This window comes from Toxotes jaculatrix, chromosome 19, assembly GCF_017976425.1.
Source record: "Toxotes jaculatrix isolate fToxJac2 chromosome 19, fToxJac2.pri, whole genome shotgun sequence".
Taxonomy (NCBI): domain Eukaryota; kingdom Metazoa; phylum Chordata; class Actinopteri; family Toxotidae; genus Toxotes; species Toxotes jaculatrix.
This window is the reverse complement of record NC_054412.1, coordinates 20,283,859-20,310,257: the sequence shown is the minus strand read 5'-3', so window position 1 is coordinate 20,310,257 and position 26,399 is coordinate 20,283,859. Positions and strand designations below refer to the sequence as shown.

At 41.0% G+C, this 26,399-nt stretch overlaps 1 protein-coding gene across 2 annotated transcripts in view; it reads right to left on the bottom strand.

The window, feature by feature from the left end:
• cdk19 (cyclin-dependent kinase 19) overlaps window positions 1-26,399 on the bottom strand; it is a 45,214-nt gene that overhangs the window by 11,291 nt on the left and 7,524 nt on the right. For both annotated transcript variants that reach the window (XR_005896454.1, XM_041064253.1), the window contains exons 3-7: window positions 15,777-15,887; window positions 14,669-14,809; window positions 4,406-4,463; window positions 3,477-3,608; window positions 2,331-2,474 (exon numbers count right to left, since the gene is read on the bottom strand). Coding sequence is in view for 1 of the 2 variants with exons in the window: in XM_041064253.1 (XP_040920187.1) it covers window positions 2,331-2,474; window positions 3,477-3,608; window positions 4,406-4,463; window positions 14,669-14,809; window positions 15,777-15,887 (586 nt within the window). In the remaining variant the exon portion in view is untranslated. The remainder of the gene's footprint in view (window positions 1-2,330; window positions 2,475-3,476; window positions 3,609-4,405; window positions 4,464-14,668; window positions 14,810-15,776; window positions 15,888-26,399) is intronic.

Below are 26,399 nucleotides of genomic sequence, written 5' to 3'. Positions count from 1 at the left end.
AAGTATTCAGACCCTTCCCTTCCCTCAGTCATCCAGTCTCCCTGTCCCTGCTACTAAGGAGCCCCCCCAATAGCAAATGATGCTGCCTCCACCATGCTTCACCATAGGGATGGTATTAGCCAGGTGATGAGCAGTGCCTGCTGTTTGCCTGACATAGTGTTTGGAGTTCTGCCAAAAAGCTTGGGTTTTTGTCTCATCAGAGCAGAGAATCTTTTTTCCTCATGCTCTCAGAGTCCTCTAAGTTTGGCTGTCATACGACTACCCTGACAGCGGGTTCCGTAAATCCTCTCTACCATAAAAGCCTGATTGATGGAAAGCTGCTGAGATGGCTTCTGTCCTCCTGGCAGGTTCTCCCACCTCTGCAGAGGACTTCTGAAGCTTGTCATCAACAACAAGAGGTCATCGACACACCCACTCGCTTGCCATGAATTCTCCGGACAATGACCTGCTCTATTCGCACATCAGCTCAATCGGACATTATGTGGACTTTGTACTAGGGAGCTGGCAGGACAAAGTCCACATAATGTGTGGTGCAACTGATTTGGACATTTGCGTTCACATGTACAGCTCCTCTGGTTAATGTCTAGATAAGCTGATGGCTGCAGTACATGTGTGAAAGCAGCTTTAAACTAACTACTGGGTTCTTGGTCATGACCAAGGCCCTTCTTGCCCAGTAAAGCCACTTCTTCTGGAAGCTTTAGAAACAGTTTTACACCCTTGCTGTGATCTATGCCTCGTTACAGTTTTCTCACAGAGGACCATAGAGTTCCTTGGATGTTCCAAATTGGCTTTTTGTATAGAAACAAATCTCCCCCTCCACCTTAAAGCGTCTTGAGTGTGTTATCTATCTGCCTCATTAGTTCTGCTCTCTGGTCAATGTCAGGTCACAGGAAATTAGCTGTACCACATGTTCAAACCGGTTTCAGGTACTTTGCTCCCTATAAATGAACAACAGAAAACTTTGAAACTGAAGATTTCAAACGACTCTACTGAAGTATCCACAGTTACACTTGTAATTGCTTTTCTTAAATAAGCTTTTAATGTGTGAGTCCATCCATCCATATTTAAACTCAGTATGTTTTATCTTGTACAGCTTGTGATTATTTTTAATAAATCTGAAAAAAGTTCTGTGTCATTATGGATTACTGAGTGTGGATTGGTGAGCAAAAATTTGATCCATTTGCGATTCAGTCTACAACAGAACGTGTGAAAAGTGAAGGGGTGTGAATACCTTCTATATGGATCACTGTTTCATGTCAGTGTGTTGGTTTAAAACCTGCTTTCTCTGATTTCATGTCCGTGAACACTCAAAAGTTGGTTTGTCTCCTGTTACAAGACGACATCTACAGTATTCTGTCGAAACCACGGTCCTCTTCAACTGCTAGGAGTTAGAAAATGCAGCAACAGTAGTAGTGAAGTAGTAGTGAAAGTAAGATCTTCAGTTACCGCATGAAACTTTGTGTTCAGACACTGTGGCTGATTTACAGGTACTTATTGGCAGTTGATCAGATGGTGGTTTTCCTGAATCTTAAACTGATAATCACACCATAAAGAACCTAGTCACTCAGCTCTGACTGCATTTGTGCAGTGATCACAAGCAGCTACAGTCTTGAACAAGACTTCTGTTTACTTCTTTGGTGATCCACTTTATTATATACTAACAGTATCGTTAGTAGAAACAAAACACTTTGCTGATTTTTGATAATGAGAGTTTTTGTCCTTCACAGTTTGTTTTTGAGGTGATGTGAAACACACTCCTGCATATTGTTACACACTACTCCACTGTTCCGCAGGTGGAAACATAGCGATGCCCCATCAAAGGCAGGGAAGAAGAACTCTGTATGTGTATGTAAATAATGTAGGTTTCAAAATGTTGCAAATAATCAGCAAATATTTTTTACGAGCAAATATTTTAGAAGGACTGAAATGTACAGAACGTGTTTGTTAGGCCTTAAGGATGTGTGTTTATGTACACAAATTAAATAACAATGTAAATATAACTTTGTTACCAAGAAGCTCCACAGGGTATCTTAAAGTAAACGCTCTGTATATATTTGGTTATGAGTCACTTGACTTTTTTTTTTTTAGAGCTTGTGAGCACAAAATGAAATCACACCGGTGTGACATCCAACCATATTACAAACATATATAAAAATACTATATAAAAAAATGTAAAATTAAAAAATACTAAAATTACTATATAATTATTTTGTGCTCCTTTACAGTTGTATATCTGCACAGGCCTTATGCATTAGCATAAGAAGCTGTTTTGTTTTTTTCTATTAAATGGCCGTGTCTGTGTGCAGATGCAGTTGCATTTTTGTGCAGACCTGCAGGGAAACCCATGACGCTGAATATCCGGTCCAGCTGGTCGTGGTGGAAGGGGTTACTGGTCTTGATGTCTTCTTGGCGACAGTGAAAGATGGGCTCCGATGTTAGCAGCTCCGCAAAGATGCAGCCGATTGCCCAAATATCTGATGCACGTACACACACAGACACACAGACACACACACCATGTAGTCTGAGTGTTCTTTGGGCACATTAGCTACAGCACATTAGTCTTCCTGGATTTAACGACAGCTGATTTTTAAGGCCACTGGATTTTATGTTAAACCTTTTTCACTGCTTCACACAAGAATGATTGCTGATCTTAAATATACAGTCATCTTTCATCCTCCTATTGCAACAAGTGAGTTAATTTCAACATTTCCTCCCCTGGTTTCTGCTGCAAAGCAAAGTGAAAAAAAAAAAAACCTTCTGGGAGTTAATTTGGCGGAGACTATTTGGAATAAAATGATAAACTGGAATTGGATTAAATGCTAATTAACTTGACTAGTGATGGTTCAGAAATATTTAAAGACTGACATTTTGGGAAATATACTTTATTGCTTTCTGGAGCAGAGTTAGATCAGAAGACTGACTGACATCACTCTGTCCCATCATGCCATGCACTTCAGACAGAGGCAGGGTAGCTGTTGTCCCCCCCATTTCTTCTCTCTGAGCTAAGCTAAGCTAAGCTAACTGGCCACTGGTAAGGTATGAGAAAGGTATCAATCTCCTCATTTAATTCTAGAAAGCAAATGAGAATCGCAAACACAGTGGAGGCCTGACACACAATAGGTGCTAAGAGCATGAACCAATGTGACGACAGGCTGACAGTGTTGTCTCATGTTCCAGGAATGATAAATATAGACCTTGCAAGCCAGTGATGTGCCTCCCTATTCACACTGAGAAACCCTGGAGGGACACGCTAAAAGACTGATTATGCTGCTAACGTGACAGCTAGTATTCTGCTGCGAGGTCTGGAAACAAAAATGTCAATCAAAACAAAGCTACACATACCTGCTTCAGTCGAGCAAACATTCAGGGATCAAAGTCCTGTGTAGAGCTGTAAGTTTATGACTGTTTTTCACACACACACACACACACACACACACATAGGATTGCTTTGTCTGCACCTGTGACCCTGTACTCACCAATAGCTTTGGTGTAATGCCGGGCCCCCAGCAGAAGCTCAGGGGCCCTGTACCAGAAAGTCACCACCACGGGGTCAAGGTCCGCCAGGGGCTTGAGGGGAGAGTTGAAGAGCCTGGCGAAACCCATGTCAGCTAATAGGAGGTGGGAAGAGAAGACAGATGTAGTTAGCAAACAAAGACATTGTCGCTCTTTCAGCGCTGAATCATTTAAAACGGTACAAAAACCACAGCTAAACTGGAAACAAGTCACCATCCTAGCTTAAATCAGCACGCTAACCGTAGCTGGTTAGCATGCTAACTTTAATTGGTTAGCATTCTAACTTCATAACCATTTTAATTGTTCTTTCTTAAGTAGTTTATTTTGTTGTTATGTCCATCCCCACTTCTGATACCAAACCTACATTTGACGGAAGAAGTAAAAGTGAAGTCCAAAATAAATACTGGCCATGGTTTTTGGAAATGTTCCCCTCCCTCCCTCCCTCCCCACGATAACAGAACCCAAACTGTTGTTACTTAATGGAGTGCAGTTTGATGAGTTAAATATCTTCAGCTGTAAGAGTCTGTGCTGTAAGAGTCACTCAGAGAAATACTCATGAGCACCAGTTGTAAAGGGTGTAGTTGCACAAAAACCTAGTACTATTACTAGGTGCACAAAGTTTAAAAATAGAGCTTGGCTCTGCAGTGTTACCCTTCAACAGTCCTCTGGCCAGCTGGCTTATGCAACAGCACTGATCTGAGCTCCCTGTCGACCTCTCAGAGATAAGGTTAAGCGCTGCTGCTATCAGACATTCAAACAGTCGACAGCCTCATTGATCCACTGTCATGATAATAGTAGGATCTGCAACTTGTATAATCTACAAATCAGAATGAGTCAAGCATTTTACAGATTAAAAAAAAAAATTTTTTTTTTTTTGGTTAACCCTCCTTACCGATTTTAACTCTTCCTCGTTCAGGACCTTCTCCCATCACCAAGATGTTAGCTGGTTTCTGGAGGAGAAAGACAAGAGAAATACGCTCACTTTCATTTTATTTTCCAAAATAACAAGGGCGTAAAATGTATTCAGTGGCCTGTGCTGGCTGTCCACTTTTTGAAAAGTGAACCACACAAACATGTGACCGTGTCAGTCAGCCATTTTTGCGAGACTGCATTTAAAAACTCTCAAGGAATCCTCAGATAACACCACGCAGGAATGCGGTCAAACACACTCAAACACCTGGCCGTGTTCGTCTGCTTTTGGGTGGGGAATGTCAAAGCCCACTGACCTAAATCAAAGGGAGACGGTGGCATGTGAAAAGGCTCAGAAAAAAAATACAATCCTGCAATGTCTGTTCTGTTTAAGGTGGTTATCAAAAAGTATAAAGCTGCAGCACTGTTGTAAAGCGACTTTCACCATGACTTATTTCTGCTCATCTGGCAAGTTGAAATCCAAACTGCCCTCTTTATACATCCATCCATTTTCTATACCGCTTATCCTCTAAAGGGTCATGGGGGGGCTGAGCCAATCCAGGCCCATAATGGGTGAGAGGGAGGGTTAGCATGTCTTTGGACTGAATTACATGTGAGCCCTTTCACTCTGCATACAGTCATTTGATCCATGGTAATATAATAACACTAATTAAAGCTGCATTAATCAGTTTTAGGCCACTTCAAAACAAATGTTTGCTAACATAGTTAGCAAACATTTGCCTACACACCCAGCAGACACAAAGCAACATTACCATTCTATTGGAAATGTAAGTCCAATATTTACTTTGGTTTTTTTGGTCTAATTTGCTTTCCACCCTTTCCCCACCCTGAGGGAAATATCAGGTTGTTTAACCTTTTAAAATGTTTCACTATGTTCAAGAGCTGGTCACTAATTTTGGAGTTAGGAGGTGGATGATCATTTTCAGTGGGTTCACTATTACGTGTGACACCTTTCACATTACTAATTGGGCCCTATGTTCACTACGGCACAACAGCCAGCGCATGCAGCGCTCCAACAGTTTGGTAATTTCCTGACCTTGAAATTCGCTTTGCGCATCCTTTGTAATATTTATAGAATCGTTAAAACAAGGCTTAAAATGTTCTGATCTGAGGGGCTGTGTGGTCAGATCACACAGAGAACCACTCATAGAACAACAGCATTTCCTGGAGAAGCCTCTTCCCATTTGTTGAGCTGTTGTTGTCACGCATCACTGTGACCGGCACAGCTGTTTCAGAGCTGATAAGAGTGAATTTATTAATCGCCACAACCTCTAATTTATAATCCACCTCACTTGTGCTGCTACATGAACCAAAACAGCAGGTAGGGCAGTTGAAACAGGGCCCACAGATCCATGGTTACAATTAAAAAATATTGATTAGTTCCCTTTAAGAATACAGGTTTTTGGAAAGAAATGAGCTACAGAATGGAGTCTGGTTGAGAGGACAACATGGACACGCACTCTGATGTGTTTTTAAACTCATATCAACCACCAATTTCACTTCCTCCACTTCATTTTGGGTTATCTGTACAGCGGCGATCATCAAATTGCCCAGTGATAACGAAACAGACACGCAGCTGCACATTTAATCAGAGGGACACTGTCACAAGGCCCCATGTTTTTTTTTTTTTTTTAAGTTTACAGTCACCCTCTCATGCAGTGGGATGCAGTTATCTGCTTGTAGTCAAACAAGCCTGTCAACTCTCCCCGGGTGTCTGTGTGAATGCGAACCCTCCGGCTCGGGCCGACTCAGATCTGCCTGGCAAACATGTAGTGTTGCTATAGAAACAAGCACTAATAATGAGGTCTATTATTCATGCCCACAACAAGACGTGCAACGATCGGGAAAACACAAAGGAGAGCGTCTCTTAAAAGGCCCCAATGAGTTCAGGCTCACCAGTTCTTTCAAATTCTAAAAAAGGCCTAACTGAATTAATAAATCAGACCTGAACATATTCATTGTTACCTCTGGAGTGTTCTGTAAAAGACCTGAGTGAGTGTCTAAAAATGCAAAAGGAGCATGCAACATGAAAAACAGATATATAGGTGGAACTGGACGAGAGGAACCAGATAAAATGGAGGACAGTCACATAAAAACATGGTAAAATATCACTGTTGCTGCAAAGAAATACATTTGTATTTAAGATATGCACTAGTGTTATTCATAAACATGCCCCAAATTGTGCTTCATGTCCCCAAATCCAGTCTTCCTCTTGAAATCATCCAGTGAAATTAATCAGTTCCAGTTGGTTGGTTTCAGAAATGGATCAGGAGCGGAGGGAAAATAAACACTCTCCATCCCACTGTGGACCACAAAACACCAATCCTCAGGGACACGGTCCTCTTTGACAAAAAACCGTCTACATTTTTTCGCTCAAAAACTAGGCCAGTTCAGGAGCCAGAGGCAGAACTCTTATAGAATGGAATGGGCAACTTGATAAACAGGCTGTTCTAAAACCAAAAAGGTCACCCAGCCAGCAGGGCTTCATCAGCAACCACACGTCCAGCTTAAGTGTTGAGATAATGAACCCCTAATAGAAAGTTTTCATTTCAAGTATGACTTTGCATGTTTTAACTTCTAACCAGTTCGGTATGGCTCAAACGACTGAAAAACAACACCAAAAAACTGCAGTGCAATTTTTTCTGTTACCACATCAAAAAAGGGAAAATGACTTAATAACAGAGGTATGTTTTGTCTTTCATCAGTTCCTTATTACGAAGTGACAACCACACAGTGTTTATCTCCTCTGTGTTCCAGTTCAAAAAGTTGTTCAATGAGCGGTTCACAGGTTTGCTGTCATTCACAATCTTGGTTCTATCATTTATCTCCTGGTGAGCTATGGGAAGAAACCACCGGTTTGCCTTTAAGAATTATGGCTTAATATAAATGACTTTAGAGTTGTTTTTTTTTCTTGACATCTAACTTCAAGTGAAAATATTTCCACTTCATATCTGTACAACGCTTCTATTTGTTTTGGGTTTTCTTTCTGACATGGCCGAACTTGTTCTGCTTTTACCTGCTGATTTCAGCAGAACTTAAAACGCCGCTTCTTTTTTTTTTCCTTTGGTAACATTGTTTGTGAATAATCTTCTCTCACGAACATGCACCTTCTCAGGAACTTAAGAATAACAAAAATGTTCTGGCATGAAGCCCAATGAGTTACCTGTCAGTCCATCTAACTTGACTCCTCTTGATTTATTTGTAATAAGTAAGTGTGAACAGGAAACAATCCAGAACTGAAAAGCAGCAATGTAATATTATCTCTCATGAGAAAAGTATCAGCTAAATATCCCATAATTATCAATACTTAAATCCTGAAATACCTGAATTTGTTACATATAGGTATTACTGTCAGACTAAGGAAACCATACAATTTATTAATACTGAAGATTGGTGGCCATGATTCTTCCTGGATTGTTAGCCAATAATTTTACTTAGCATACAACTGTATATCCATACAAATTAAATGAAAAAAAAAAAATAAAGCACAGCCTGAAGAGTTTTTTTTAAGTATAATATTCATTGTTCAGTAATTCCTAATTTAATTTAATTTCAAAGATTCACTAATTCATTATCAAATGGCCAGTTTACAGTATCTGCCCCTCCCAAACCCTCATGAGTCAGTCCTGATAACAGCAGCATCGTCTGTCCTGTGTTGCTGCAGCCTGACTGTGGGGGACAGACAGCACCTAGCAGCCAGGCATACATTAATGTGTCTATAAGATTAGTTAGTTAGTTAATATACCGCAACAACAGATCACCTTCATTAACCCCACCTCCCCGACAGTTGGTACAGTCCACTGAGGTGAATGCTTTTTGCTTTGGCCTGCAGAGCTGCTAAGTCAGCATCTTGACTCAGCTAGCCATGCAGGGCGGTGGGCTCGGCACTAGCTAGAGATTGTTACATAATCCTGTGTGTGTGTGTGGGGGGGGGGGGTGGAAGGAGGGTGGAGGAAGCACACCAAGCACCTCTGGTGTGTGGGTGGTGGGTGGGACTGGGAGGAAGGAGAGGAGTGGAGCTGCAGGACTGAGTGGGGGATGAGCACTCACTGTGAGGTGGTGCAATGCAAAGCACATGCCTGAGTCTTCTGCGGTGCAGAGACGCTGAACATGCTACGCACCAGCACAAACATGCAGTTATGTAAGAGCAGAAGTACTGGAGCCATGAAAGATGTGCCGATGGGGGGCACCTTTCTCTGCAGCTATACACACCACTGCAGATCACATGTCTCACATGTTTTTAACAACATAAATCCCAGAAAGACGTGGGGCTTTCGCATCAATTCTGAAAGCAATGAGACGCCTTTGGGGGGCATTTTTCACGGAGCAGCAACACATTCACGATGAACGGCAACGTCACTTTTCATTTGTTATTACGCACATTAACGGATTCTGGATGGTCCTGTGGTGTGGTCACAATGGCAGGAAGCCCTGGCAATGAGACAGCAAAATAACAGCACAGGCTGCGATACATCAGTCGGGAGTTGGACAGAGTTTGACAATAGAGAATTTTTATCCGGCTGCAGTGCAAATAGTTACAAAGGGCCGGAAGAGTTGGTGCTCAGATAAGAGTGGTGTGACCTTCAGGGAGCAAAACAACCACACAGCTTCTGTGGGAGAATTGGTGTTGTTGTAAAGGAGAGGGGGCTCCCCCCCTCTTACTGCTGAGCTACTTCTTAGTTACTACTGCGGTTATGTTTCCTTTCATTGATTAAAATAATGAATCATTAGTCATTTTGTGTTATGACACACACTGTAACATTATGTACCCCAAACTCAGGTGGCTTTTACTTCATTTTATACGCCTTGTAAATCGAGGAGCTTCTGAGTTACAGTAGCTAGTGGTCACAATACTACAAGAACTGATGGTTCTGACTGAGACTCCACAAAAAAAGGTTTGCCCTCACTGCCCCACAAAAACAGTGTTTGGGTCAGGATAAGGGTAGGTTCAGGTTAAGGTGAGGGGAAACAGACTTCGACACAACAAACAGCCTTCTGCCCACACACAACCCTCTGTCACACAAGTTCCAGCTGTAGTGTATGGATGTCTAACATAGCCTACACATACAAAACACTGTAGACACTTTTTATTTGCAAGAGGGAGACCAGAAACACGGCTTGATGTGGCCCAGGAAAAAGTGGCAAATGGTCCTAAAGCTGGACCCAGACCAGGGCTGCAGTCGCACTGGGTCCTACACCACTCAGTCATCTGGATGTCCACTGACTTTTCAAGTAATTATTTAATTTATGGACTTTCTGCTGAAGTGAAGCCACGAAGACGTCAGTGGTTTGTCTACAGTAAAAACAGGAGCAGGAATCATAACATTCCAATTGTTTGTGTAAAAACACTGTTTAGATCAGTTTTAATTTGAGGCATGGAACCCGTTTTTCTCTAAGAGAAGAAAAACTTTATTGATCCATGCAGGGAAATTGCTTTGTTGCAATTGTGCAACACACAGTTAGGAAAGAGGAAGTTAAAAAAAAGTAGCAATAAATGCACAGTAAGTGAATAGAAAAATGTACAAATGTAAATGTGCTAAAAGTAAAGAAAAGTCTGGAGTCAAACGGTAACAGGTAATCGGTAATGTGCTGGCAGATTAGATTGCTGGGAGGATTTAAACAACACCCAGTTGTTTGGGACATGGCCCCACGGCTAACAGTTCAATGTCTGGGCTGTAGAAATGTTCCATCCTGTCTGCCCAAACCATCTGAATGCCATCAATGGTAGCAATGGGATCCGTAACTTCTTCCTGTTGCCATGTCTCTGCGCGGTGGGGAGATATGTTCTTCTCCATTAGCCTTTGTCGTGGGGATCCAGCTCTCTCCCCTCTTTGCTTTGTTGCTCCTCTGCATCCTCTGTGTGTCCTATTTCTGATTCATAAGAGGGTGTCCGTTGCTCTGGTCACCATGCCGGACGGCTTCAGCTCGATCAGCTGGTCACTGGTGTAAACAAAGCCACCGTGGAGTTGCTGTGCAACATAGCTGAATGATAGCATTCAAAAAGGCAGCTGAACGAACAAAGTAATTCCAGGGTGAAAAAAAAAACCAAAAAACAGACGGGAGCTCTCTCTACTAGCATGTTTAGAGAGGGTGAAGCTTAAATAAGTTACTAAAAAAAAGAAGAAGTAGCCATAAGAAGAAGTATGACAAAAGAAGAAAGCTAACAAGAAAAAATAAGAAAAAAACAAAACAAAAAAAAGCAGGAGCTACTGCAATAGGTTGCATGCATATCTTCAAATGCACGCAAATAAGTCAATAATTAATATCAGCAACTACTGGATGGATTGATTCCAACTTTAGTTGGTTTCTGACCAAATACCAGGAAAACTAATGATATTCCCATCAGCCTCAGGTGTACTTCCTGTTTGGTGCTAATTAGTAAAGGATAGCAAGCTAAAAAGCTAAACTAAGATGGTGGAGATCACAAACATTCTTGCTAAACATCAACATGTTGCAGTGTCATTGCAAGCATGAATATTACCCAACAATAAGCATTTAGCTCAAAGCGCCTTTGTGTCAGAATACAGCCTCATAAAGCTTCTAGTGTGGCTGTAGACTCTCATCTTGTTTATGCAAAAATTCCAAAAATTCACTGGTTCCAGTGCTTCTAGTGCAAAACATTAGTCTGGAGGCCTGAATAAGCCAATGAGAGCAGTCCGAGATTAACTCAACAACAGGACTACAAAGTGTCTGACCCTAAGCATTTACTGGAATCACTTTCTGATTTTAGATCTTGGGGATGACTTGCTTAAGTCATGATCTAAAGTGGACTAAATCCCTCAGAGCAGACAGTCAGCACATTTTTTTTAATAAGCTCACTTTCATTTCAGCTCAACAATAGCCCCACATCGTGCAAGTGCAATGAAAAAAAAAATTCAGAGTTCACTAATAGATTAATTGATACTGGCACAGAGACAAACTATTTAATGCCTGCAGAGATGCCCTGTGGATTGTTCCAAATCACCAGAGAGAGAGAGACAGAGTGTGAAAGAATGAGCATGCTCCCTGATCCCTGCAGGTTTACATAATGTGATATCCGGCCACCACATGACCAAATGAGGATTGCCAGGGATTACGTAAGAGTGGACGACCCTGTAGATAGATGGACGTCTGAACTGTGTTACTGCTCTGGCCCTTGACATCTGAACTCCACTTATCCACTTAGGAGGTGCATTCAGAGAGATCAACCGACAGCTTAGCAAGCCTTCACTCGGACTGAAAAATCTCAGTCATTCATTCTTTCATGATCTTTATCTGGGAATAACCTCTCTCTGAATCATCTGACGTTAAAGCAGCGATGGTGGTTGTGTTTGGTTAATTACACTCTTCCCTTCCATGAGCAAAGGCACAAATGTTCCTTGCTAGGGAGTGACAGATGCAGAGAGAAATAAGAGCAAAGAGCCACACATGCAGATGGGCTGTGGGAGTTTACAGTACGCCGTCAGATATGAGACAGCGAGAAAGTAAACAGTTCCAATTCTGCTTCTTTTAATCTGATGTGAAAGATCTGATGTTTTCCAAGAATCTGCATGGACTCACATTGATTCAGTTCTAATCTGGACCATATGGAGATGAGATACAATGTAAGATCTTAAGAGGTTGGACTCACCAGCCTCTGCAATTTTAGAATCAAATCACAGTTTGTTGGTGCTGTAAATGATTTACTTAACAAATAAGCCATTCTTTTTATACAAATAGCAGCTTGACCTGAGCTAGCATTACCACAGTTTAAATCCTCCACTACCCACTTTGTTCATGGAGTCTTTAAAACCATTACTGTCTTCCATTTATATGCTGCCCCTAGGTCAACATTTCAGAAAGAACTGTATCCATTTCCATTTCTATGCTGATGACTTTCTTCAGTTAAACTCACATAAATCAGAAGCTATTATAGGTCCAGACTCTTGCACTGATCTGATCACATTTCCCAGGGGTCTTAGGGTCTCTGTCCACCCACATTAAATCATAAAATCTAAGTAAAAATCTAGGTGTTACAGTGTCTTTGACAGCATCTTGCTATATGCTAAACTGCTAAATTGCTCAACTTTGATGATTACCTTTAATGCACACATACATCGGGCTGGCATCTGTCTATATCTCTGACCTGCTAAACCCAAAAGACCCTGAGTGCAGCTGCTGATATTCCGGTAGGGACCTGTTTGTAGTTCCAAGGTTAAGGCTAAAACCCAGAGACCAGGCCTTTGGAATTAGTGCCGCGTGACTCTGGATTGATCTGCCGGAGATCACGCAGACTAGCTCTGTTTGTTCATTTAAATCTCACTCCACAACTGCATATTCTCCAACTGTTTTTGAGTAAATGACAGGACACTACAACCTAAATGAACTAAGTTAGTGACACTACAAGCAGCAGCTACACTAGTTTAATTACATTTCTAAGTGGTGTTCAAGTAGAGTGGCTATTTTTGAAATGATGTAATATTTCTCGTGGCAAGTTATAGACCTGATTAGTGTCTATAAACAGCAATGAAGTGCTTTGTGGGCAGAGCCTAACTGGTGGCAGAAAGAGTCAGTTAGGAACATGGATCAACCAAACACCTTCTCTAATTAGTTTAATGGTTTACCAGCAGAGGACAGATGAAATAAGTGGATAAGTGAGAGAACAAAATCTGGAATTTACTGATCCACGGATGGTGGTGTTTACCGTGATGAAATAGCCTACTGAGAATGTTGTGGTTGCTGCTGTTACTAATTTATTGATATTAATGAGTCTTATGGGAAACACACATCAACCCAGTCCAGTAAAATGACTTCCTAAACACTACCTTTATGAACTTTATGGCTGATGCCTTTGCCACAACATTAAAAGTAAAGCAACAGCTTTAAAAACGGCTCACTTTACCTTAAATGAGCCTTATTCTTAAAAAGAAAAAAGTAATGAACAAATTACAAAAAAATATGGGCTGTGATATTCTTGACCAGACAAGAGCTGATTGTCTGTGAGCTCGCTCTTCCTAAAATTTCATCTAACATAGCCAACCAAGACTGTGAAGAACGACGTTAACGTAAGACTTCCTTTAGTTGGGACAACTATTTTAATTTAATTCCTACCATTCTGCCATCTTAACTGCAATTTTAAGGCACACAATGAGGAGCCCTGTGTTCTGGCTCCAGGCTGACTCTCAAGCCACAGAGAATGAAATCTTTCTCTAACCAAAGCACTGTGGGAAAAGAGAGGTGGAGGGACTCTCACAGGAACCAGCAGCGTGTTGTAGCCAGGTTAAAGGTTAGACAAAGAGTTAGACAACACTCAGAGTTCAGGACGTTCTGCTCCTCAGACTACAATCACACTCCTTCCAGACAATCAAAATCATAATAATACACCGCGCATAACAGACATAACAACACCCACTCTGAAATAACTAACTGTGCTAGTTGGAACGGCTCAGTGTGGCAGAAAGAGACAAAAAGAATAATACCTCTTCTACAGATAAAGGTTAGAGGTTAGCATTGAACTAACTGCCGACCATTTCACAGAATTCAACAAAGGTTTAGAAAATTCTTTGTTTAGATAATGTGGGCTAATTATTTCTTTGGCTCACCATGTTCTTTCATATGTTACTGCCTGATTTAAATATTTTCAGCAGCTTAGAAAAAGAGCTGTGCTGCTTCTCACTAAATTATTATTAATGTTATATTGAGTGATGAATTTACTGAATATAACCATAGCAGTACAAATCCTTGGCATACTTCTAAGTATGAGAAGGCAAAAATAACATCGGGGAAAGAACACATTAATATATTTTCTCTAAATTAGCCGATTAGCAAACTAGTGAGCTAACTCATGAGAGCAGTGCTAAAGCTAGCTAGTCAGTGGATATGAGGAAAATACCATGGGCTAAACCATAAACAGTAAAAAACTGCTATATAGCATTGCTATATAGTCTTTAATGTCACATATGTTTCTGAAGGAAGGTTTTTAATAAAGTAAATTTAAGTATACAACAGTGTCCATTGCCCTTCTGTTTTTGAGATTGGTTGTTGTATATTTACATAATGTTTTACCTTCAAGTCTCTATTTATCTCCATGTTACCATGTGAGATGTGACTACACATGGCCGCTTCAAGAAAACTCGCAGCTCTCCTGGGTAATAGTGTTTCTGTGATGTTAACGGTGTCACTTTTGGAAACAGCTCTGAGATGAAGTCTGTGTGTGTGTGTGTCTGTAAAGGGAAATTGGAGCAGTGAAGCTAATATAGCCGCTCACCAGATCCCTATGGAGCACCCAGTTGGCATGGAGGTAATGGATCCCATCCAGAATCTGATACAGCAGAGACTTCACCATCCCTCGGGGCAGCTGCATGGGTTTCTTGTTGGCCTTGGAAGCGCGGTGGAACTTGATGATGTGCTACGAGGCAGAGAAAGGTTTCACCTCAGTTGTGAATGTGGGGTGAAGCATGTCTTGTCAGTTCACACAGGGAAGCCGCAACATTTACAAGAACGGTTTCCTCACATCTTGGTGGTGCCTGGTAAATTGGGTAAGCTATAATGCTGTGATTTATACATTTTGTGATTTCACTGTTTGACTTTATTGGCAGCTGGTGGTACACAAAAGATTTCCTGAGTTTACAGTATACTAGGTTGGGAAATCAACACCAGGAGGCAGATGAATGTGTTTCAGTCACCAAAAACGTTGGTAGTTGGCCATTTTTAGAAGGGAAGAGAATCTCTAACTCCAAATTTAGTTTTGAAAGATTCTTGTCAGATAACTGGATGCTGTCCAGCCCAGAGGTAGGCAAATAGCAACCCATGGGCTTAATCCCGCCCTCAAACAAAAATATTTGAACCCTGGATGAAAGATGAAGTCTTTCTTTTATAGCTTTCAAGAAAGTAAAACTGAAAATACAGCAAAAATACATTATGGGTATTCAAAAACAAGGAAATATTAATGGTTCTAATCTGTTTCCCTGAATCTGATATATTAACCCATTCACATGTAAAGAGATATACAAAGGTCTCTGAAGCATGTCACAAATGTTTCTCTGGTCAAGCCTAGAGCCAGGTGGATCAACCAAAGGTGGAGGATGTTTGTCTTTCAGATTTGAATAAGCTGCACACAGCACAGAGAATATTTAGGTAAATAAAGAAACCATGTGCTAACCACATGAATCGGAATTTCATTTCCACAATCCAATACGCCACTAATCCAAGTTATATGTCGTGTCTTTACTAGAACATCACGAATCCTTTTCTTTACACAGTAAGTTTTCTGCCATTTAAAGAGAAGGAAAAAATGGTTTTCTGTGAAACATAGTATCATTTCACATTATAGGGACACATGCTGTTGCATGTAGGAGCGATGTAGAGAGACTCACCCAGAGATCATGTTCGGCATAGTCGAAGAGGAGCCAAACCTTTCTGTCGCTGTGGGACAAGAACACTTTCTGCAGGGCGATCACATTCGGGTGTTTCAGTTCTCGCAAGAGCTGGAAGAAATGACAGGACTATGTGAATCAATTGGAAAGGGATCACTTTAAAACAAGACAAGATGTGATGGCATTTTAATGTGATAATAGTAATAGCAGAAAATGAACAGATTCTGTGTTCTCCTGTCTGTAAAATAGCAAGGAGAGAGTGGTAAACAGCAGCTTAGGTTAGGGTTAATGTAAAATTAACAGGACAATATAAAGCCTTTTTTTTTCCTGAGGCTTTCCAGTGAAAAAATATTTTTCTATATGATGTGTAAAAATGTGGTGAAAAATAAAACTACACAAAAGCACAAAAGCACAAACCCTCAAAAACAAACACGTGTTTGCAGATTAATCAGATGCATTCCCTTGAAAATGATCCTTTTCTGCAGCTTAAAATGAGGAAGGAATAATGAGATGGGCAGTGAAACACACGCCATTTGGAAGCTCTTATGCAAATCTCCTTAGAGTACTGTAAATGCATTCATTCACAGCGTGGATTCATGTTACACATAAAAGAGAGTAATGAATATCTAATACGAGACATCCAACAACTGATAAATGTCTCATTTAATGTGCCAATATTTCCTTGATTTTTGCAAAAAAAGTTTGTATATTCTGCGTTTTTTCTTGACATAATCCTTCTATATGCAAAAGTTTAATTTTTGAGGAGCTCAGAAATACTTTCTAACCCCACACAGCCTGAATATGAGTCAGCAGCCATGTGCGTACAGTATGAAACACTGGACGTGATTTTAAATGGTAGATGACTGGCATCCAGGTTATGTATAATCCTCTCAACAACATGAGCTGATTAGCGCTTTGTCCGATTTTGTTAATCAGGTAATTACTGTAAAAAAAAAAAAAAAAAGAGTCTGATTTTCCATTTCAACCCCCCCCACCCAGCAATTCAGAGCTTTAAACGTGGACTGTAAAGTAATATTATATATTTATTGATCACTGATCATTATATAAGATCAATAAACACCATAAGTCAGTCCAGTGAAACATAATATAAGGTGATTCCAATGAGAACAGCAAACTATCCCAGTCACAGTAAACGCAGCATTTTCTAATTTAAAAATGAATGTAATCTATTGTTCCAGCTTCAGAGGAACTGTATGGAAGCTTCTAATGTTTTCTTTTCATTTATCAGTGAGCCCATGGCCCATGGCTGTAACAGCAGCTGAAGGCCTAATGGAGGTAAGCAGAGAGGCAGATGCATAATGGAGGACTCCCATCCTGGCTAATGCTACACGAGCAGTGCCCCTTTTTTTTCCTGTCTTTGTGACCGGGTTCATTGGCTTCACCCACTCCCATGCGCGCCGTGCCATTTGCTGACCCCATCACAGACAATCCATAATCAATCATGCCCTTTAGACAGGCCTCCGTGTCTGCAGGGTGTTTCATTCGGCAGGGAGATGGGACTGAAACAGCGAATCTCACTCACAATGAATGAATTATTCATTTGTACAGGCTGTCATGACTCTGACTGTACTGACTGTACATCACCTACAGTAAGGCACAGTGAAAAACACCACAGATGCTCAGATCCTTGACTTGAATGTTGCTTTTAGATGTATATATGTCCATATATACCAGGTATATATGTTCATATATACCTGGTATATATATGCTCTGTGTGCACTTTGCTTTTTGACTCCATGAAATGCACATGCACACATTTTTCACATGTATATGGTCGCTGACATGCGTCCAAAATAGACACACTAAAGAAAGCGATCCTCCTTGGTACTCGTTGCTCAGTATTCGAGTGACACAGAACTGAATGACAGATATTAAAATGAACAGAAAAAAATCTCATAAGAACGTAAGTACACAATATAGTATGTGGTTTTTAACCGTCAATGGGAACTCAATTGGAAATTGCAGCTCAAAGTCCCACTCCAAGAGTAACTAAAGCTGTGTAAATACCTTCTGGCCTTAAAACCAGGTCAGCAACTCTCAGGGAAAGGCTCTTATTTCACAGAATCCATTGACACAAATCATGAATTATGTGGTAGATCAGCTCTCGTAACAGAACTGCACCGGTATTATTTAACTCATTTAACAGGTAAAGCATCTTTGAATGTCTTGAAAAGTGCTCTTTCATTTTTTAAAAATATTAATATGAAACTTTCTCCCACAATTCCAAAAACATATTATTTTCCCTACAATGTACATGAGGTGAACTTTGTCCTGGTCTTTATTCTTTCTGATTTCATTTTAACTTGAACTCAGTGGATAATGTCTTACGGTGGACTTGGACTGAGATGATCCCAATAATAGTCCTGTTTGCACATATTTGCAAAGAAACAGGTAACGGCTTGCAAAGACTCCTGCTCTGCCAGGAATCTGTCCTGTGTAGGGAAATAAGTGTTTTCTGAAATTCTCCATCACCTTATATCAAAAGTGTTGTCCACTGTTGTCGACAACCGTATCACTAGAATCACCTGGTTTACTGCCACGCAGTGAGGACTTCCTTGGATTTGAGTGATTACGAGTTCGGAGGAACTGAAAGTGGGTTTCGATGACAAAGTGGGACGAGCATAATGAGATTACAGGTGGAACAGATAACTCTTTCCTAGCCTAAAGGGTTCAGTATGCTTGTAATGAAAAAGGCAAAAGGCAATGAATTGTACTGTAGTCGTGAAGAATGAAACAAAGAGAGAGCTTGAGAGAGAAGGTCAGGTCCTGCCTACCCCTCACACCTCTGCACAGCTGGCTAATCACTATGTAAAAGCAGGTGAGAGTGCTGTTGATTTTGGAAAGCCCCCAAACATTATCAGTTTTTTTAATTTGTGACTCGTCACTTTGAATAGCAATGAGGCTCATGCACACTTTCACACTGTGAAAACGATCGATTAGTCGTGATGACTGAATCAACTGTGTATCCAAAATACTGAATTTCCAGTTTTCGCAGCATGAAAAAGTGACAAAAGCTGTGGGGAATAAGAGGGGAATCATATGCAGGCTGTTTGATTTGGCCTTTCAGATTTGGAAATGGAGGTTGGTGTCTAATAACAGCCTTAATCCACAGGCTATAACGGGGCATTGTGGTAATGAGCCCCCGGGCTTAGGCCTCGTAAAACTCCCAGCTCTGTGGCACCGCTCTGAAGGACCTGAGGACCCACTGAGACCTCATGTCATCGCTAAGTTAATGTGGCACTAAAACCACTTTGACAGACAAACCCAATGTTTGATAATGAGCACATGTTTGACCCATTCACTGTATACGAGAGCACTGTCACAAGAAGCGGCTGACAGTGTAAACAAGTCCAGCTCAAACACCATGGTAGTGATTCAGTGACCCGTCATCAAAGGCAATATGAAGCTACAAAAGTGTTTTACCCCATGTTGTTAATACTGACACACAACTTCACCGCTTGGCGTGACAGTGAGCGAAACATCCATCTGACGCGTTTACTGCATGTAAAGCATATAATTATCTCAACTGAAAATAAATACTTTTTTTTTGTTTGTTTGTTTACAAAGATTTACATTGTTCATTTTCAAAGTTTGCAAGCTGTGGGTTTAATAACATTTTTAAAAAAAAAATACACTAAGTCCTTGGGAAAACGCCACAACAGACCATAATCACAGAGTCTGTAATCCAGCCTTAGCCACAGAAAGCCGGGTGTCCTGTGGGAAAAATTTCCATGTGCAGAAAATCTTGTGACTCATTTTTCTGCACTATTAGGCAAAGGACACTCAGGCCATGCTTCGACATGTGCAGGGACGGAGAGCGAAGTGTTTTCCACCGCTGATCGATGCCGATCGTCGACGAGGAAGCATCTTTGAGTGTCAAGATCAAACTTTGCTGTGAACGGTGTCCCACTGAGGAACACAACACAACATAACATAGTAACACTGATCACTATGTGTGAATCGGTGGTTAAATGAGAAAGCCAGGCAAAGAACACGAACTCGACAGGAATAAAAGAACAGGCTGTTTCTCCCCCCTTTGGAGTAAAATAGGTCATGTTTTTTTTTTTTTTTTTTTTTTTGTAAAGGCCTCAGAGGAAAAGCGTTCACTGGACGGGCTCCAAACATTCACAGCCAGCCCAGCGTCTAGCTGGGGCTGCCAGTCTACCTCTAAACAGGCTACTCAAGACCCAAACATGCTTTTAGGGCCACTGACCATAACAAAACACTCGTGGGCAGCTTGTGGAATTCAAACTCCGCCTGAATCGGGACATTAAGACATTAAGACATTTATCTAGCAAGCTTGGTTTTTTAGCTGAGGGTTAGACTGAAACCAGTCTGGTGCTACCTTTGGGTTTAGAGCTGAAACCAATGAAACATCCTGTAGAAACCAATGTGGCAGTTGCTTAGTTACTGAGGGCAAAAAATTTAAGCATGTCACCGCTTTGTCTGTCACAACTTCTTGGTTAACATGCTTTTGATGCCCTGAAGGACTTCATCTCATTTTCTCACAGAAAAGTACATTTTTACAGGATTTTTAGGTTTATGTTTTCAAATGTCAGGATACTATGACGATGAAAACGCTGTACGGACACACACCCTTAACCACCAAACCAGGCTCTCTGACAGCTACAGCTAGCTTTTAATGCTGCACACTGAGCACACTGTCACAATATCATCACACTTTTATAGAATTGATGGTGTTGGACATACAAACATACAGTTTATGATCCTTTAAAATGAACCCATTTGGAACATGGCAGGTATCTTGATGAAGTTTAGTTTATTTTATGGCTGTGAATCACTGGTTTGGAAAGCATAGCCGTTTTAAATATGAAATAAAAATGGAACTACAACTTCAAAAAGTCATATGACAAAAACCGATATTGAACTAAACTGAAACCAGGTAAAAACAAACACTGCTTTGAAATAACCAGTCTAGTTTACACCTTAGGGTTCAGAACTGTCTTGTATCTCACAGCCTGTCGGACTGTATCATCACCATCCCTGCTCCTGAGGACTGATTAATGACTTCTCTCATGCGGCTGGCAGGGAGCGGGGTCGATAAATCCACCACAGGCTGCTCTGCACAGGACTCTGCACTGCCGCTAGTTAGACACAAACACTGCAGCTCTGTGTGCAGAGGGGGAAAGATGCACGCCAAGCCTTCACCCTCCAGAGTGAACAAAGTGACGGTCACTGGCTCAGTGAGAAATCTCGCCCCCCCGCCCCCCCCCCGCAGCAGCAGCAGCAGCAGCAGCAGCCATTTGGTGTTATTTGCAGACATATACTGCTGACTAGGCTGTGTCTTTGATAAGACTGCAGACTGCAGCACCAAGGACAAGTTAAGATCAGGATCCAGCGGAGCTAATACAATGATGCATCGGATCAGAAGCAGATCAGACAGGAAAGCATTGTCTGTTGTGCATTTATATACACTACTGTATGGCTTACCAGATTTGAATTAGTTAAATGACCACTTAAAACTCTTCCATTAAACTGACAGCGAGACATTAGGGCTCATTCAGTCCCTGGCAACCATGTGTTTGGGGCTTTTTAACCGCCACCCTCAACAAACACAACTAAAATATGTCCCTGTTTGCACAGCGATCAGCACGCTGGGGAAGAATGGGCCAGACAACAGACAGAGAGTGACGCAGAAAACTTGGAGCCTCATCTCAAAAGCTGGAGCCTAATTTTATGTTTTCTACTTCTGAGGTGAAAGGACCGCTCCAGCAGTTTATTGCTGTGTAATTTTCCTTCAAGTAGATCGTTATTGCTGAGAGAGTGATTGTACACTTATCTTCACATGGAAAAATGCTAACAAAAAAAACAAAAAAAATAACATCCTTCGTTCATTTGAGCCGGCGCTCACGCTGCATCTGCCCACATGTCCTGCTATGGCAGAGAGGGAATATTTATGAGGTCGGGACATTCAACGAAACAAAAGCCATTGTGACCAAACAGGGAGAACAAGACTCATTTCATGGGAAAAATGAAAGTCGTGAACAATTTCTCAATTCACAAAGGTCACATTTAATGGAGCGAACAGATGTGAAACCAGAGCAGGTGTGTACATAATAACAATAAAACCACTGGAGGATTTCTGGGTCCCGCTGGTGACGGGGCCCAGAGACCCCCTGACCTGAGGCGATTATTTTATATTTTTTCCTTTTAACAGAATCATATTGTGGTGAAGTTACATATAAGTTATTCATGGATCATTCTTTTTGTTTCCAGTTGGGTTTTATTTTCATGGGTCTGGCATCATTGCTACTAATATTGGAGGTGAAATCAGAACTTCCTGGTTTCTGTTCCAGCTGTTGTCCTTCGGAGAATCCAGCTGGGAGGACATCAACCCGTTACCAGCCTTTACCATCAGTGCTGACCAATAGCAAAGCACATTAGGGGGGGGGGGTGAAATAGAAATAATAGTTACTGAACAAAAGTCCAGTTCTATGAGTCTGAGTGTAACCCTCCGACAGTAGATCCAGCTTGCCCTTCCTTTTTGGTATATGTTAAAGGGGGATGAGGAGCGTATGCTTTGGGGTTTCATAGTGGACCACAGTGTGCCGTCATGTACTCAGAGAACTTTTTTTTTGTTGTGTTACAATAGACACATTTCAGCAGGACTTGATTACTGAAAATAAAGTTCAATATCTTTATACTACCGAGGCATTGAGCAGTGTCCTTTTCATTATTTGATATGTCCAGACAGACACACACAATCTGATAAAATCTAAATTAAATTTGTAATTTGAAAAATAATGTGATAGTACAACTGTAACTGAAAGCAACCTCTACTAATGTGCCAGTGACAGCACAGATACTGTGTCTCTATGTGTCGGTACTATGGCACCGGGTGAATTCAACCTACACAGGTCAGCTCACCTCGGACAACCGGCTCGCTGAGGATTTACCCAAGTTGATAAGTATTATCTAAACACAGTCTGCCCCTGCCACAGGGCTTTAAAGGCTGTGAAACCTCAGTGGGCCATGTTATGCAACCCTGTGGGCCATGTTGAGCTGAATGGAGAGAGTGCAGTGGCGTCGACTGCCTGGCTGGTCAAGAAAAGAAGCAGAGTGACGTGCTAAGTAGCAAGCAAGAACACACTTGCTGACCTCCGACCTCTGTGTGAAGAGGACGAGCAAAAAACATTCAACGCAGTCAGCTGGATCTGTAAAGTCTTCACCTCAACTTCTGTTTCAGATGTTAAGCCTGTTCTTGAGAATTATCGTAATCACCAAAATAGATTTACACAGTAGACTATCTCCACATCTCTGAAGCGGCGGAGGCACATTTGATGGCATGATAACAACAAAAGTGACAGGTTTGGGATCTTTATAATCTTTAGCAGAAAAATAAAATCAATTTTTTCATTTTATCTGATGATGCTCTCACACATGCATACAGCATGTCATGTGACTATTTGGAAAGCACGTCTTACTGGAGAATACTTTTTTTTTTTTTCGTGTCGTGACTAAATCAATTAGAACAACAAAACTTGCCTATAAAGGTTTTGCTCCCTTCTCTGATCATAAAGGAGCATTAACATGGAAATACTCTAAAACCAGAAACACACACACACACACTGCAGCCAAACCAAACTCTCTCCTTCCCGCCTCGGCTCGACTGCATGTGGCATGCCATCTGCCGATAGTGCACAGTCTGCTAAACGAAGACTCCTTTACTCCGCTCGGCAAGTCTAGAAGTTGTGGTTGTTTTTCTTTCTTGACAAGACCGATTGCTGGTGGTTCTAATGTTCAAGAGACAATCAAGGTGAGGCTCTGCCAACATTCTTTAGGTTCAACACAGGTTAATAATGCTGTAGGTACATGCAGTTATCTGTCTCTCATAGTTTTGGAAGCGTCTACCGCAAAGTTCCCGACTGCACCCACATTCCTGACATGCTTTTTATGTGGCAAAACAGCGAAGACAAGCCGGCGTTTTCTTTGTCACCAAAAGCAATCCTCTCCTCTCACTAAACGTCTGGTTATCGCTCTGCTGCTGTGACAAGGTCAGCCTTCTGTTTTTACAAATACTAGAAAAGGAGATGTGATGTCTCAAGAACACTTAGAAATAAATAAAACATCATTTTATCACCGCGAAGAACGGCTGCTGTAATCGTCTTTTCCTCAGTTTACCAAATTAACCTAAGGCCGTGTTCACACTCATATTAACACTGCTTGGAAAAAAATGTATCATTGTCCTAGTAAAGGCTCTATTAACAGGGATGTACCAATGCAATCCTTTGGATCACTGAACTTTATTAAGCTAATTGAGCACCAGCTAAAACATCAATGACCCACATTAAATACAGTTTACTGTTCCACTCCACTCATTTAAAGCAGTAAGCGAATGTGTGTGAATGTGTGTATAGCTTCCTCCCATACACACATTCACACAAGCTAAGGTGGTTTTGCTATAAACGAATGACTAACGAATGAACGAACGAACGAATGACTAAATAACCTTAGAACATTTGAAATGGCCTTAATATACAGGACTAAAGTTTCATTCCCCTTTTCAAGCCGGTATTTGAATGGACAATTTCTTTTCTTCCTCAAATCCACCCTTCTAAAGAGCTGAAACATGACACTGCTACTGTTCAGGACAGTTGTAGATAACCATTATTTGTAAGCATTCATCATTTTTTCTTTTTTTAAAGCAAAAGTAAAAATTCCCCAGAGACGCTTCTGTCTGCTTGCCCCCAGGAGAGACTGTCATGGTCTGATTTGATTATTCTGAAAAAGAAAGCCGCTAACGCCAGAACAAAATACATCTCATCTTATTTTCAGTCTCCCTGCAGGGCGGATATTAAAAGCAGGCCAACATCTGCAATCATCAGAAGCTTCAGAAAGGGACGATTGTTCTCACAAACCTAAAAAAGACAAAGCAAAATCAACCGTCTCGATTTTAGCCGCCGAGCTTCTCTGCTTGTGCAAGTAACATGAGACTCTATAATGCTACCAGTCTGTTCTTTAGCTGAATGGATGTCACAACTGACATGACGACACCTGTAGTTACTCAATGAACACAAAAAAAAAAAAAAAAAAAATATGTGCGATCTGTCAGGTAATGACTAAGGAGCAAACAACTCAATGGTGCAACAACAACTTAGTCTCCAAGGCCGTGACTCACTCCCCTCCGTCCCGGCCTGGCGGAGAAGCTGCTATCAGGAGCAGAGGGGAAAGATTGGTGAGGCAGGCAATCTGACACCCGCCCTAGATGCAGACCTTGACAGAATGTCAGAGAGGAATAAAGAGAGAGAATAGAGAGAGGGAAACAGACCAGCACCTATTCTGGCTGTCATCCAGGGAGAGGAAGCAAAGAGGGTGGACTCCTACAGAAAAATGTTCTTTATGAAGACATAGTGAAGTTGACCTTTTGAATATAAAATGTCATCATTTCATCATTTTATCCTGTCAGACTTCTGTGTGAAAGCTTGTCATAATGAACGTATGAATTCTTGACTTATTCTTGACCTTTGACCACCAAAATCGAATCAGTTAATTGCAGAGTATACCAGTGAAAGTGCGTCCCAAATTTGAGAAAATTCACTCAAGGTGAAAACAAAAGTGCAACAAAGTGAAACATGCTAGTGATAAATGTTAGAATAAGAAGTGAAAACTCTATGCCCACAGCTACAGGAAACAATAGCTAGGAAGGCAAACATTAAAGCAGACTTAAAAACTGGTCTGATTGCTTGTCTGGTTGTATTACTCATTGTGTTGTAAAGTCAATAAATACTTAACTTGGACAAATTAAAATAACACGAGAACTATGTGAAAACCAAAGGAAGGCTCTGTACTTCCTGTTGTATCCTTTAGCTGGGTTTTTGTTTTAATTTTTTTTAGTCTGTGGAAGTTGTTTTTCTTACTAAAGTGAATGAATGGCGATGGTCAGGAATGGTAATGAGAGGTAAGAAAATGAAAAAAAACTTGTGTTAGCTCTCTTTAGCCTTCAGCAGTTCTCCTTGAATCCTCTATAAAGTCTTTCATCTTGCACATACAGTGACGCCACATGCAATTGGGAAGTTTACCTGCTATAAATGACCATTAAAAAACATCTTAATGTTCCTCAAAATCTCCAAAGCTCTCTGGACTGTAGAATTAGCTCAACCTTCAATCTTGATCCACCCAATTCCTACTATCCACAGCCGTGGATAGAAATACACATTCATTCGCATTTTATACTGATTTTCCTCAAATCTGGTTTACGATTTGCACTTCATTTGGATGAAAACCTGACTGTTTTGAACTGATTTGAACCACTGAATATATTTCACCAATGTATTATCAAGTGTATTATCATACACAACAGAAATGTAAGCTCTACGATTGGATGTATTTTACAGAGATCCTCCCTTGGAGCTTATAGTTGATTTCTTAAGATTTGATGTACACTACACAGACCAACCAAAGAACCAAAGAACAATATTTTCCAACATACAAGTTGTTGGTGTTAGAAAATATTGCTGGAAAATATCTTTTGCACTGATGAACATAGAACTAGGTAAGTTTCATTCCCATCCAACCCTTGAATCGAGGACTTTTACCACAAAAACAAACATCTAATGTTAGTTGGAGGTGTTTGATTGGCCC